At 35.4% G+C, this 14,825-nt stretch overlaps 1 protein-coding gene across 3 annotated transcripts in view; it reads right to left on the bottom strand.

The window, feature by feature from the left end:
• The window catches only part of LOC121729596 (aquaporin AQPAe.a-like), a 95,899-nt gene that overhangs the window by 60,294 nt on the left and 20,780 nt on the right, over positions 1 to 14,825 (bottom strand). Inside the window, exon 1 of one of the 3 annotated variants that reach the window (XM_042118157.1) lies at positions 8,601 to 8,738. The exons of the other annotated variants lie outside the window; for them this stretch is intronic. Within the exon in view, the coding sequence (XP_041974091.1) occupies positions 8,601 to 8,622 (22 nt within the window). The 5' untranslated portion in view covers positions 8,623 to 8,738. Of the gene's footprint in view, positions 1 to 8,600; positions 8,739 to 14,825 lie in introns of those variants that run through there. 3 annotated transcript variants of the gene reach the window in all.

Below are 14,825 nucleotides of genomic sequence, written 5' to 3' on the forward strand. Positions count from 1 at the left end.
TATTCGATGCAAAAAAAATTATGAACCTATAATTGAAGATTGTATTGTCTACACTGTATATTTTATCTTACATCGCTTCCCCACGTTTTTATAAGTGTGTATTACAAGTTGAATCGCTTTTAAATCCAATTTAAATTTAATCTAAAGCATCTTCCTTGATCGTGAAATAAAAAATCCGTGTTTTCCATCTTAACATACAATAGCACAATAATTAGGAATCGTAGTTTACGGAACAGTTTTTGTGGATACCAAAAAGTTTCTTAGTTCGGAAAGTCGGAAACGCTTTATAATCACTAGATTTATCTTAATAAAGTACAACAATTGACTATTCAAATTCAATAATTTATAACATGAAGATAATTTTTTTTTTGCCAGAACAATTCGGCTCGAAATTCGATGGTTTGCTGAGAAAAAATATTTTCGTCATTTTGTTTTAATAAAAACAATTAATATTGTGTTTGCAAACCTCTTCAGTTTTTTTTGCCTACCCTAAAAATACACCCTAACTACCAGAATAATTCATTCAAAGACAGATGGCGGACCTAAGGTTATTTGATTAGAATCAGATTCTGTCATGTTACTCTGTCGACTGGGCTTAACATAACCCGACCAAATAATATCCATCTTCTGAATCAACTTCTCTGGTACTTCATCGGTTTGTCTCAATAAAAAAACATTGAAAATAATCAATTAACTGTTGAATGTAAAAACCCGCAGACCGAACACCCGCACCGCACTTGACACACATACAACCTGTTCCACACGGTCTTGAATGAACTTTTCAAACCTATCTAACCTCTGTACTATCTAAAGTAAATCATGTATCGATATATTTACTTTTGATTAGCGTCGAAAATACAAGGTGTCTGTGCGGTTCGTAATTTTATGCTAACACCTTTTTTAGAGCGAAAGATGATCGTTTGATGCGGTGGCGCGGGCGCGGGCGTGCAGAGGATAATAATTTTTTCTGTTGGATTCATTCTTCTGAAATCTTACATTTTGAGTATTTATCCAAATTTCTACATACAGTCTTCTTATACTTTCTTTAAAAAAGAACCCATAATATGCAGACATACAGGCTACTTATACTTTATTTAAAAAAGAACCAGTAAACCAATTCAACCCAGATACAGAATGTATGTTTTGTACAATCATATCCAATGTTCTTATAGGCATGGCATGGCAGTTAGGTATGTAACAGATATAATTTTTTAACCTTAAATGAAACAAAGTAGGTTACGTATGCCTTAATACTCGACTTCGTGTATCTTTATAGATTGTTCCGACGGTATTACGGTGATAAAATGGTATTGTCTATGATTATTATTAGTCATTATTAATAATCATTATCGTAACCACTTCGTGACATTGTGCCTTGACCGTGACGGGCACGGCAGTATAATATCAAATTACAGACCACGGCCAACATGACTTAGACCCAATTTCACCAACCTCTGTTTGTTAAATCCTAACAAGGCATTACTTAACGGACCTTGGAAAATTAAACAGACTGTTAAAATACTTATGTCAAACAGTAAAAATTTAACAGCGGATTAGTAAATGCAATGTTAAGTGAACAACGAGTGAACAATTATCAATTCGTTCATTCTTGTTATAAGGCGACGAAATTGCAATGTACAAGATTAATACGACATGTTTGCTGCAATGTGTCACTTTCTTCCATAGTAGTATAATAGTATATGCGACCAATTAAATTATCACTGATCGCATACATTTGTTACGCTATAATAGTTCTTCTAAATTTACCAGGTTAATAATTAATATCTGTCAAAGATGAAAACATGAATCATAATACAAACTTTTATTTACATATTTCGGTTTGGTAATTTTGATACAAGTTAGTATATTTGCAATGTCAACGAAAATCCGAAGGCTGAATTTTTGGCAAAGTGAAAATAAATAATTATTCATAACTATGAAAATAATTAATAATAAGGACGTAGCGGAAACATGGCGGAAAGACTCAAAAGTCAAAACAGATTCTTTTATTGATATTGCATATTATTGTCTTTGAAAGTTGTTATTTTGACTCATATAACAGCCTGTTAAATATTTAACGGACCTGGAGGTCCGTTAAATATTTAACAGGTTAACGGTGTTAAATTTAATTCCTGCTATGGATAGCAGGAATTAAATTTAACACCGTGTTAGGTGATTTAACATGACATTAGGGCATGGTGGAACGCTCGATAGCTCTAACAGGCCATTAACTGATTTAACAAGCCATTATTTATTTAACATTGCTTGATGAAACTGGGTCTTAATCTGTTTACGAGATATGCCCTAAACTATCAGTTCTCATATTGCAAAAACATTTTTTAACCCATTGATTCAAAGTTATCCCGAATATCCATATCCATGCTTTCATATTACTAATATGTATTATAAATGCGAAAGGCACCAACAAAACAGGCACCCGTTTGTGGTAAGAAACGGGAAGAGGTATCTTCAGACTTCAAGCTTAATAGCCGCTAAAGGGATTATAACGAAACTTGGTGCGCAGAGAATTTAAGAGGATACACCAGGGGCCAGAGAAATGAAAAAAAAGTACGTGTAATATCTATAGCTGTCTCCCTTACCTCAAGCCTATACCGCAGAACGCGATAGAGACAACTGAGGAAATTCAACGATTCGTTGTCCCTTGATTCCTTCTCCAAAACTTAACCGACTTAAGTAATTTTTTCACTAAAGATTAAAGAAAGGCTTGAGCTGTGTTCCTATGTTTTGTGAAATCTAGCCAAATCTGTTTTCTAGATGTTTGAACACAGCAGAAAATCTGGCCATTTTTTTGGGTTTTTGAACGTTCATATCTTATTTAATAATTAAATTATGAAAAAAAAGAAAACATAGAGACATTGTATTAGTGGCCGTTGATATTCAGGAAAAAATGTATAACTCTACTAGCATTATCCAGGGAGGAAACAGGGGACAACGTTTGTATGGAAAAAAGGGCGGTGTGGACTCCTCTTAAGTCCTGAAAAAGCATAGTTGTTATACCGGAAAAAATTACGGTTCCCGGGCAATAAACTTTGATGATTTGTGATTTTGCTGAACCGATTTTCACTGAAATTTAGTGTGGAAATACTTTGAGTCCCGGGAAAGCGCAAAGGATAATAATACTCCCCACACCGGTTTCGGTGACGGTGGCCGGTTTCATTGAAACCAGGCCAGGTACGCAGGAGTAATTTTATAGTGCCCAAGAGTGTGCGCAGTACACAAGAGCACTCTCTATTCCTTTTACTCTCATAACCCAGTGGGACGGAAGACCGACACGACTGGCGAGAGATCAGGCGCAGGACCGACTTTTTTACATGCCTATCCGACGCATGGATCATCTTACTTGTCAGACAATCAGGTGATCAGCCTGCATTGTCCTAACCAAACTTGGAAATAACATGTTTCCAACGCGGGATTCGAACCCACGACCTCCGGAGTCGAGAGCGACGCTCTAACCACTAGACCACGGAGGCGTTGACCACGAGCAAAGGATACTTTGTATCCCGGAAAGTGTACGGTTAACACGCGATATACTAATTTTGGCGTAACGAAGATACGGGCGTCATCTAGTTAGAAACTTATTGGAACGTAGTTCATTATCGCGCGTTGCGCCTTGGGCTAGCCTGGAAAAGTTGTAACGACACTTTTTTATTAGTATCTGCATGGTAGGGGCAGAGGGCATTGATATTATTCCTGTGCGTCAACGTTTTTGAGAATAAAGTACAGCAACGCGTTGTTAGTTCCGGCGTCAGTAGATGGCGTTTTTTTTAATGTATATGTAATATTATGTATACAGGTTTTTTGAACATAAGAAATAACTTCGTTCCATTCGACTGTCCCTTGACACCTCTCAAGTTTTTAGGGTTCCGTAGTTATAACTATGATTTTGGCTGGCTAAATTGCCTAGTCTATATATAATAATAACGTGGTCACATAGACACATACTATATTACAGGCTGAACAATTTCTAGTCATTCACGATTTAGCATGATGTCGGGTGTTTAACAATACACTTAGCACGTCGCGCGTCGTCGCGTTGCCACAGTGATAATTCTCTACGTGTTATTTGTTCTACTATTTAATATTTTATAGCAAGAATTTTCCTGAAAAATATTTGTGAACTAAGAGCATACTAAGTTTGGTATATGGACTCTAGATGGATCAAATAAAACAATAAAATAAAAATATATTTTATCATGGGCGTACCGAGGGGGGACAGGGGGGGCAGCTGCCCCCCCTGGATCATGTTGACATCCCTACTAAGTATATTATCTAGTCCTTTCATCTATAAAAATAACGAATTTTTGCCATTTGTTTGCAATACAACTAAAAATTATTAATTTTTTATTCTTTATAAACACCTAGCTTATCGAAATCTGATTTGCCCCCCCCCCCCCCCCCCCCTGGCCCAGAACCTGGGTAATTTGCCACCCCCCCCCCCCCCTGGCCCAGAACCTGGGTACGCCCATGTATTTTATGAATAAAATAAATCAACTTTTTTAATTTATGTGTTGGAAATTGGAATTCATGACGTTGGAGCGTTTCTCGTAGAAACATACGGTAGTCAATATTAAGTCTTTGAACTCAGCTATTACAGTGAACTCTAAACAAGGAACACGTAAACACCCTAAAGTATTAGTTATCACTTATCAGTTATCTGCACTTTATTAAGTATACCCTGTATAATTGCAGCCGTGCAAACGTTGATGTCTTTTCCAAAGCGCAAGTCAATAATAATTTTATCTGACGTAATATTATTCTAAGTTTATAATTAAGGTACATTCTTCAAAATAACTTATTTTCGTAATTATATTAATAAATAATCCATATTAACCGGCCAAGAATGAGTCAGATTTGCGCACGAACGGTACGAATAAACGTATTTTTTTGTATAGAATATTAACTACTTCAAAATTTCATTTCGATTTTTGCGTTCGTTGTTTTAAATCGGAAATTACAGAAATCAGTTATTTTAAACATTTGACTAGTGTAGCTATCACGAAATCACAAGAAATAACCTGTGCGCCTGCAAGCGCATATTACGAGAAAATGTTGTCTAAGTACATGTTTTCTCGATGTTTTATGGTTTGTCTATTCATCTCTATTGATCCTAACGTGACATACATTTTTTATCACTCGTGTAAATCCGTAGTCATAATCCATCGATATAATGTCAAAAAATGATTTTGACATTATGTAGATATCGACAACACTCGAGAGTAAGATATCTCGTTGTACGCGCATGCTAGCCGCACTGGTGACAGGCAGACAGCGAAGTCTCAATAATAGGGTTCCGTTTTTAAACTTTTGTTACGGAACCTAAAACAACACAAGATGTTCTTTCTTAAATCGTATTCAAATCGTCATTAAATCATGAGTCGACTATATTTTTTGCTGTACCAAAGTTGATTGATCTAGAAGTGATGCTTTAAAAACTCTAAGTCATCAATTTCGATCAATCGTTTAGATACAAATATTTATTGAAAAAAAAGGTCAATCACATTAAAAGTATAACTGTCACACTCAGAGAATAATATCAATCTCTTAATTATTTATCATTAAATGAACTTTTTACATAAACCCCTGTATATAATTAATATTATCTGTATGTACTTATATACCTATTATCAGTCAAACTCTTCATTAGATTGAAGTTTAATCATTATTAAATGGTCGCTGTTAAGCATTAGTGTCCTAACCCACAATTTTTTTGGTCGTTAAATTTTAAATGCAGTCTTGTTCTAAATCATCTAAAGAACAAAACTGCATTCATAACTCAATGCACAATTTTTATGTGGGTTAGTACACGAATGCTTAACAGCGTCCAAATATAACCGAGTGCGGCCGAGAGACATAGAAATTATACATTGTCCTTCTTGTAGTAGTATAGCATAGAAGTATTTTGATATCGTTGTAGTATAGTTTGAACGCCTCCGTGGTCTAGTGGTTAGAGCGTCGCTCTCGACTCCGGAGGTCGTGGGTTCGAATCCCGCGTTGGAAACATGTTATTTCCAAGTTTGGTTAGGACAATGCAGGCTGATCACCTGATTGTCTGACAAGTAAGATGATCCATGCGTCGGATGGGCATGTAAAAAAGTCGGTCCTGCGCCTGATCTCTCGCCAGTCGTGTCGGTCTTCCGTCCCATTGGGTTATGAGAGTAAAAGGAATAGAGAGTGCTCTTGTGTACTACGCACACACTTGGGCACTATAAAATTACTCCTGCGTACCTGGCCTGGTTTCAATGAAACCGGCCACCGTCACCGAAACCGGTGTGGGGAGTATTATATTATTATAGTATAGTAGTTGCAGTATTAGAATGCGAAGTTTAAACAATTATAAATTGTTAATTATCAAACTATGTTCAAACATACTAAACTAATATTGTGCCATTGTGTTTCCTTACCGAACAGCTATAAGCTGACATTAAATTTGGTAGTATTATAGACCCATAGTCATACTTAGCTTTGATTATACATTATGAAAAAATAAAATATGTTTCTAGATTAAATAATAAATTACAAAATAAAAACTTTAGATGCACGTAACTACTCTATTGCTTTACACTTACAATAATAATATTTTATTATTATTTATAATATGTAAAACTATACGAACAAAAAGTAGTTTATTGCTTAAATTTTAGCACTTATTTTTCCTGCTTGCGTCGAAAATTTTAAAATGTATTTTTTTATTTATTTCATGTTAAAGCGTATATGATTAATAACAGTTAATCGACTGGATTTTTTTGAGACTAGCAAAAAGATACAGTTTTAGGCAAGTCTAAAAAAGTAGAAGTATTATTTTTTAAGCAATTCGGGAAGTTCCAAATTTAAACTAACCCGCATAAGAGCTAACCTAAGCCTTCGCGGTTGGCAATGGCAGTGCGTATCAAACGACATTACATAGCCTTGAGGCGGTAGCGCGAGTTATAAGATGTAGCGGGTAGAGAATATTATTAGGTAGAATAATATAATATTCACTATCAAAACACATTTCATTATTATCGCATAGTTTCGCTTATTTGGACTTAAAAGTTTTAATAAAGTTAATTTATCTTGCATATTTCCAGGTGGAGGTGTCATCACGAAATTAGAAACATGCAATGTTGCATATTCGGTATACAAAATTGCATGTTTCTAATTTCAAGTTCTTTTAAGAAACTTTTTAAAGAGATTTTAGATTAAAATTGCCCGAACTACAACAATGTTTATTCATTAATCAAGGGGCGTTGTTTCGATGGCATACAAACCTAATAGACCAATTTTAGCGTGAGTAGCCTTAACGCATTATAAATAATTTTACATAAAAATAATAGACCGCTCATCGTTTATAACTTATACCATACATACACTCGTATTTTCGTATTTCCGTCGATGCAAAAAATCGAAAACAATGAGACAGATTTATTTTCGAACAAATACTGAACTGATTACGAGACAACCATGAAATCATCATCATTATCTACTCCAATCCATACCCAACTACTAACGCTTTACTGTTCGCTTTCGATGAATAAGAGTTTGTTATAAATTATAATATTACGATTTATGTAGGAAAAGCACGAAAAACAAAACAGTTATTAATCATTACATATTTGTATATTTCGAATCGTTATAGTAACCTTTTACAAGTTTTTACGTTTTCGATAGAAAATTACAATTTTCTATCGAAAACGTAATTGATTCAGTGCAGTCAACTTTATTGATACAGCCAGTGAACCTTTCAATAAAAAAAACTCATTTCGGAAAAACGCAGCGGGCAAATTAATAGTAAATAAATAATTATTGTGATCGTACCTGCATACGATTTAATTAAGCTAACTACAGAGCTAAACACTAAAACAAAATGTCAGAAGGTCATACAAAAAAATAAAACCGGCCAAGTGCGAGTTGGACTCGCCCATGAAGGGTTCCGCAGCAGCAATAAGGTTTATTTCTATAAAATTAAAAGGTTTTGGATTTATTTTTATATTGCAGTTGATTTAATAAAATTTAAATTAAGGTTTACTATTTAGGACGTATAAAAAACTACTCGCTAGATCTCGTTCAAACCAATTTTCGTTGGTAGTTTTTATAGTAATGTATATCATATATTTTTTTTTAGAATTATCATAAGTACTACCATACTTTAGAAGTTAGAGGGGGGGGGACGGGACACATTTTACCACTTTGGCGGAGTGTCTCTCGCAAACTCAGGTTAGAATAAAATGATATAAGAAACCTCAATATTATTTTTGAAGACCTATCCATAGATACCCCACACGCATAGGTTAGATGAAAAAAAATTTTTTTGTTTCCGTTGTACCTATGGGGACCCCTAAAATTTTTGATATTTTTTCCATTTTTGTATCAAAATCTTAATGCGGTTCACAGGCTACATCTACTTACCGTTTCAATAGTATAGCTCTTATAGTTTCGGAGAAAAGTGGCTGTGACATACGGACGGACAGACAGACAGACAGACAGACATGACGAATCTATAAGGGTTCCGTTTTTTGCCATTTGGCTACGGAACCCCAAAAACAATAAAATCCTCTAAAAGCACTTTTATCATTTTTAACAGATTTAAGTTTATGTTTTACCTTGACCGAACACCCTGCTCATTCTCGTAGTCGTATCACGTCCAACATAAAGTAAAAAGATTGCCGATTTCCAGTAATCTTAATCTTTTACACGTTTATCTTTAAAAGTTTCACAGATTTGCACGTTTAGGAGAACAGTGACATACTGGCGAGGCCCGGCCGACTAGACTTCTCAGAATTCCAATTTCAAAATAGAGTGCGAGTTTTTTTTTTCTTCATAGTAGTTTTTGTGCAAAGTATTTTCGTCTCGATCAAGATTAAAGTTGCATGTAATGACTCATGAGTTACTCAGTACTACGTTTAACGTGTAATTTAAATTGTAATATTAAAATATCAGCATTATATATTAAGTATATGCAAAGTGTTGTGCAACCTTGAAATTAATGAGAGTGTGCCTCTACAGATTACTTGTAGATGCTGAATAAGATGCAATTAAAATCGAAAAATAAATCTTAAGTACATCGAAAATTCCCTAATCGCTTAAACCTATAATTTTCGAAAATTATACTTAATAGGTTGAGTGTTGACATTTGAAAATTAGGTTTTTGTGTCTAGGCGTATTTTTAGACATGACAGTGACACAAAAAGCGTGTCACATGAAAACTTTTAGGGAATATAACGCGAAAGTCGGTTTAGAGGGCGCTACTAGCACATACAGTAAATAATCCGACCAAAATCCGACATGTTGCACACGTTATAGCAGAATATTAACGTTTTTGACATTATTGAGGTAAAACGTTTTATTTACTGTAGTGTAGCCTATGCACTAGCATAGGCTAGTGCTGCATCTAGCGCGAAAACACTGCACAGTAATATGTCACTCCTATTGTATTTCAGGGTCCATTTTGATATTTATACAGTTTACTAAACCCGCGTCCCTGGTGCTGAACACTCAATCTCTATACTTAGCCCTTCATTTGATTAAACATTTTTTTTTATATAAACATTGTTTTTGTTACTTACTTAAATAGAACGAGTAAGCCGCTGCATCGTGAAGCAAATTCAGAAGGTCTAAAATGTTATTATTCGAGTTAAAATAATTTGCAAGTACCTTTATAAATTCACCAGCTTTTGCCCGCAGCTTCGCTCACGTTAAGAAGTATTATTATATACAAACTTTCATCCCCTATTTGAACCCCTTGGGGTTGGAATTTATCAAAATCTTTTGCGGAAGCCTACGTCTTAACATCTACCTGCATGCCAAATTTCAGCCCGACCCGTCCAGTGGTTTGGGCTGTGCATTGATAGATCACTATGTCAATCAGTCAGTCACCTTTGAGTTTTATATACATAGATTGTTAACAATACCTACTTACGCAGTCTCTGTCAGTCATATAGCATTTTGATATTTCATAATACAGCATATATCATAAGCATAAACACACTTAATTCTCAATGGCACTCGAGGTGCATGGCACTCAAAATAACACAGCCCATGCCCACGTCCGACAGACGCCCACGAGAGGGCAATGGCACAGTTTTTGCGACGTCAATAGGATCTGCCGAGCCTCCGTTACGATTGAAGATCCATAGATAATAGACGAATTAAAGGAAAAACATACAGAGCCGAACGTTCTCCTTTTTGGTAGTCGGTTAAAAATATACATAACTAGATGACGCCCGCAACTCTGTTGCGCTAAAATTCGTTTATCGGGCGGGAACCAACGTGGGAAACATTTTTCCGGGATAAAAAGTATCCTCTATGTCTCATTCAATTCAAACAATTAAATTCCTAGGTGATATACTTGACGACCTCTGTGGCTCAGTGGTGAGCGCGTTGGTAGCTCAAGCCGGGGGTCGCGGGTTCGAATACCGCCGACGGAACAAAAAGTTTTCAATGTTCCCGGGTCTGGATGTGTATGATATAATAAAAATCTTAAATATATGTATAGTATAAAAGTATTAAATATATTTCCGTTGTTTGGTACCTGTAACACAAGTCCTTTAGGTACTTAGCACGGGGCCAGACTGACGTGGTGTGAAGCGTCCATAGATATTATTATTATATCTAAAGTAAATCAACACCTAATGAGACTTATAAGAATACTTCTAGTTATAAAAAGTAATTAAACTTTTTTTATTGTTAACATGAACAAATAAATGTCCATATAATAGCACTTTACATAAGATTATTATAATCAAAAGGCGATCTGTGGCATAATTGCCCACAGATTGATAATATCATCCGGTCTTCTTGTTGACAGAACAAAGACGTAAAATTATACATACATACAGTATAATATCTACAAGAAGTAACATAACAAAGTGATTATATACTTGTATGTGTTCCTCGTACATACAGTTAACTGTAAAAATAGCAGCGCTGAGAGAGTTTTTAAATTTTTTATTTTCATGAATTTGCCCATACAATAATAAAATGATTACTAACATGCGCTGCACTTTCACAGTGAACTATACATAAAGAACACATACACACCCTTAAGTGGACGCTGTTAAGCATTCGTGTACTAACCCACACAAAAATTACGTATTGAGTTATGAATGCAGTTATGTTCTGTAAATGATTAAATGATTTAGAACAAGACTGCATTCAAAATTTACAACAAAAAAAAATTGTGGGTTAAGAGTTAAGACACTAATGCCTAATGCATAACAGCGACCCAGTATTATTACTTTGTTCTGTTACACACTGACTACTGTAGCTCTACCATGAGTTTAAAGCTAAACCCCCTTACTAATAAACGCTGTATAAGCTTTGAATAGTTATATAAGTACAGTGTTTTGTCTTCCTCAATCCAATTTAAAATGTCACTTGTGTGACAGGAACAAAACACTGTATAACTATTCAAAGCTTATACAACGTTTATTAGTAAGGGGGTTCGAGTATCGATAAATACTATCCGTATTTATCGATACTCGATACCGATTACCGACTACGTAAATTTTTAGTATTGCAAATTTTACAGCGCCTCTAGCGGTTACTTGCGGAACTAAAATCGCCATACTAAATATTTACGTAGTCGGTATCGAGTATCGATAATTAATATATAGCTTAAACTCATGGTAGAGCTACTGACTACTGTATATGGCAAAATAACGTTTGGCGGATCAGCTAGTAAATGAAATCACCTTCGTGTTAGTGCATGCAAAAACGTAACAACTCAAGTGTAATGTCTTTATTGATAGAGCCGCAATTATGACTCTATTATCTATTAACGAGTGATTAAGTTAATTTATGTCTACCATAGAACATGAAAATATAGAGGTTTTATTCTAATAGGTTTAATTTTATGAAAACAATTAGCTACCTTTAACTAATCTGCTTATCTTAAATATATAAAAATAGATTTTCAATAGTGTTAGCCTTGCTATAACTCGAGAACGGCTGAACGGATTGAGCTAATTTTTGTCTTAAAATATTAGTTTAATGCTAGGGAGGTTTATATGCCTACGTAAAATGTAAAATCCTATGGTAGCCTTTTAGATAATCCTCGGGGCTTAAAGAAGAAATAAAATGAAATAATATAAAAATTCGCACTTTCTCGAGGATAACTAGCAGGTTCGTTTTTTCCCCCGAGAAAATTCTAAAGAAATTCATGGAATTGCAAGGATGTCACTTATGGTGCCTTCTCACGGCGCGTTCTATCCTGTATTATCGCAAGCCGCGCCGCGCCCGCTCGAGCCACGTGCCGTGTGAAGGGGTGTCTCGCCTGTGGCTCGTGCTCGCTCGTAATAGCTGGCTCGGCGCGGCGCGGCTTGTGATATCACACGCCGTGAGAAGCCAGCTTTGGATATGTCAAATCCTTTTCGAACGTAGTTCCTAATCGCGCGTCCGGCATAAATCTGAAGGCTAGACAGAACGATATTTGACCTTGATTTGACCTCGACACTTTTATTAGTACCTGCATGTTAGGGTCAGAGGGTGTTGATAGTAAGTATTCCTGTGCTTCAACTAGATAGCGTTTTTTTAAAATAAACAGCGACGCGTTGTTAGTATTCCTGGGCGTCAATAGATGGCGATTTTGTTTTTATGTATACAGGTTTTTTGAACATAAGAAAACTTCGTTCCATTCGGGTGTCCCTTGACACCTCTCAAGTTTTTGGTTTTTTTATGAATTCTTATTTATCGAAATTGACTGCAACTTGACTGAGCACTCAACTTGGTATCACAGCTAATTTGCTGCCGATTGCCTCAATTATGTCAATTTAAAGTAATATCAAAAGGAAAATCGCTACGACTTTGGTTAACCTTGCTTTGTTTTTCCTGAAAAAACATTTGGATAAACCCCAGCTCCCGGACTGCGGACACAATATAATAATGACTGTTTAAATACGTGATCGTTTATATAAAGCTTTGTTCACATTTAAGTAAATAGTTTTTTTAATAATAAATCTATATATTAATACGTGAGCCAAAAACATTGGATCCCTTTTGACGAAAAAGGGGTAAACATAGGTGAATGAAATTTTGCACAGTCATAGTTTATATGGTGGAGGAGTGCATCGTGCTAATATTATTTTGAAATTATGCTTTTATCATACATTTTTTTAACAAATAAAACATTACACACACAACAACACACACACTAGGAAAAATGACAGATTTTTGAGTGACAAGCCTATACATACGAATTATACTCTTTTATTTATGGTTGAAGTCTGTTGACAACAAGGTGACAAATTGAAAATGGATTATAGTTTTTTTTATTGAATCTGAGATACTATTAGACAATGCTTACACGGCCAGTCTGAGATCAGCTGAGTCCCAGACACAAGAGTTGAAAAAAATATGATGAAGTCAATATTATTTTTAGTCATAATGTCGATGAAACTAAGGTCGAATTTCGACCATTGGACGATCTCTAGTAAATTCTAAATTTCCAATGTTTTCGACCCCGCACGCGTTATATCACCGTATCACATAAAAGTCTTGGCCTTTAGCCTTAGAAATGACATATCGTCGAATTTCAAACAAACGCAGCGATAACATGAGGTCGCAGCCCGCAAGACAGTGCGGACTGCGGAATATCGTTTTGCCGATGTGGAATACGAGTGAATGTCCCAAAAGAAAATCTTCCGACTGAGTAAGGTGGTATTGGTGAAGCCAAAGAGCACTGTCAGACATTTTAGACACTGTATAATAATAATCATTAAATGTGTTTATTTATGTATCTTTTTGTAAGAGCTAGGTAAAGGAGGGCGCCGTGACAAAATATTGAGACTTGTAAGTGCGCCGCAGGCTGAAAAAGATTGGGAGCCCCTGGCCGTTGATCTATGATCATTGATCATACGCAGCAGAGGCGTTAGGGGGAGGGGTGGTGTCGAGTAGCGATGACTTGAATAACGTTTATAGCGCGATTCAGAATTGTGTACTATTTGGTCCCCCACGTAGTAACTATTTAGGTTGGGTTGCACCAACTAACTTTAACTATAACTGTAACTTTAACTACAATACAAAATGTCAAATCTTTGGTTAAAGTTAAAAATGAACCATCAAGACGCCATATTTAACCATAACCATAGAGCTCAACAAGGTTTTAAATGCACGTGGCGAAAAAAGGAACTAACGCTGTCAAAAACGCCATTTTTGCCAGTTCTCCTTTACCAGCAGCACCCCCGCCCACGTTCATTTATAACCTTGTTGGACCAGCCGTCATCTATCAATTTCTCCAGTCAAAGTTAAGGGTAAAGTTAAAGCTAAATTTAGCTTTAACTATAACCATAACCTTAATTTTAACTTTAACCACGCCTCTGGTGCAACCCAACCTTAGTATTATAGCTGTGCCCCTACAGTGGAATTTGCGTCTATAATATTATTATTTTTATGCAATGACTCTTCATACCAATCGCGGTGTTGGACTTTAGAAACTTTGATAGCGCGATTTAGAATCCTGTACTATTTAGTGGCTACAGTGGAATTTGTTCTCACACATAACATTTACTAATATATGTGCTCGATGTACTAACGTCAAGAGTCTATCAGACAAGATTAATGTATTGTTGGAAAGCAGATATCCTTGCCTGTTGAACTTTAATTGATTTTAGATCATACCACAGAATCGAATAGTATGACTAATGACACACACATTGACGTTATGGTACCATGTAGATTTTATTCATTTATAAATCCTTTCTTTGCTCATGAAATTCATAGAGTATGTACATTCTTATATAATATAGGAAAATGAAATTAATTAAATCTAAATTACAGTCATCTACCATGAAAAAGAAACATAGTAATTATCTACACTAGGTTTTCCAACC

Source organism: Aricia agestis, chromosome 8, assembly GCF_905147365.1.
Source record: "Aricia agestis chromosome 8, ilAriAges1.1, whole genome shotgun sequence".
In the NCBI taxonomy this organism is placed as follows: Eukaryota; Metazoa; Arthropoda; class Insecta; order Lepidoptera; family Lycaenidae; genus Aricia; species Aricia agestis.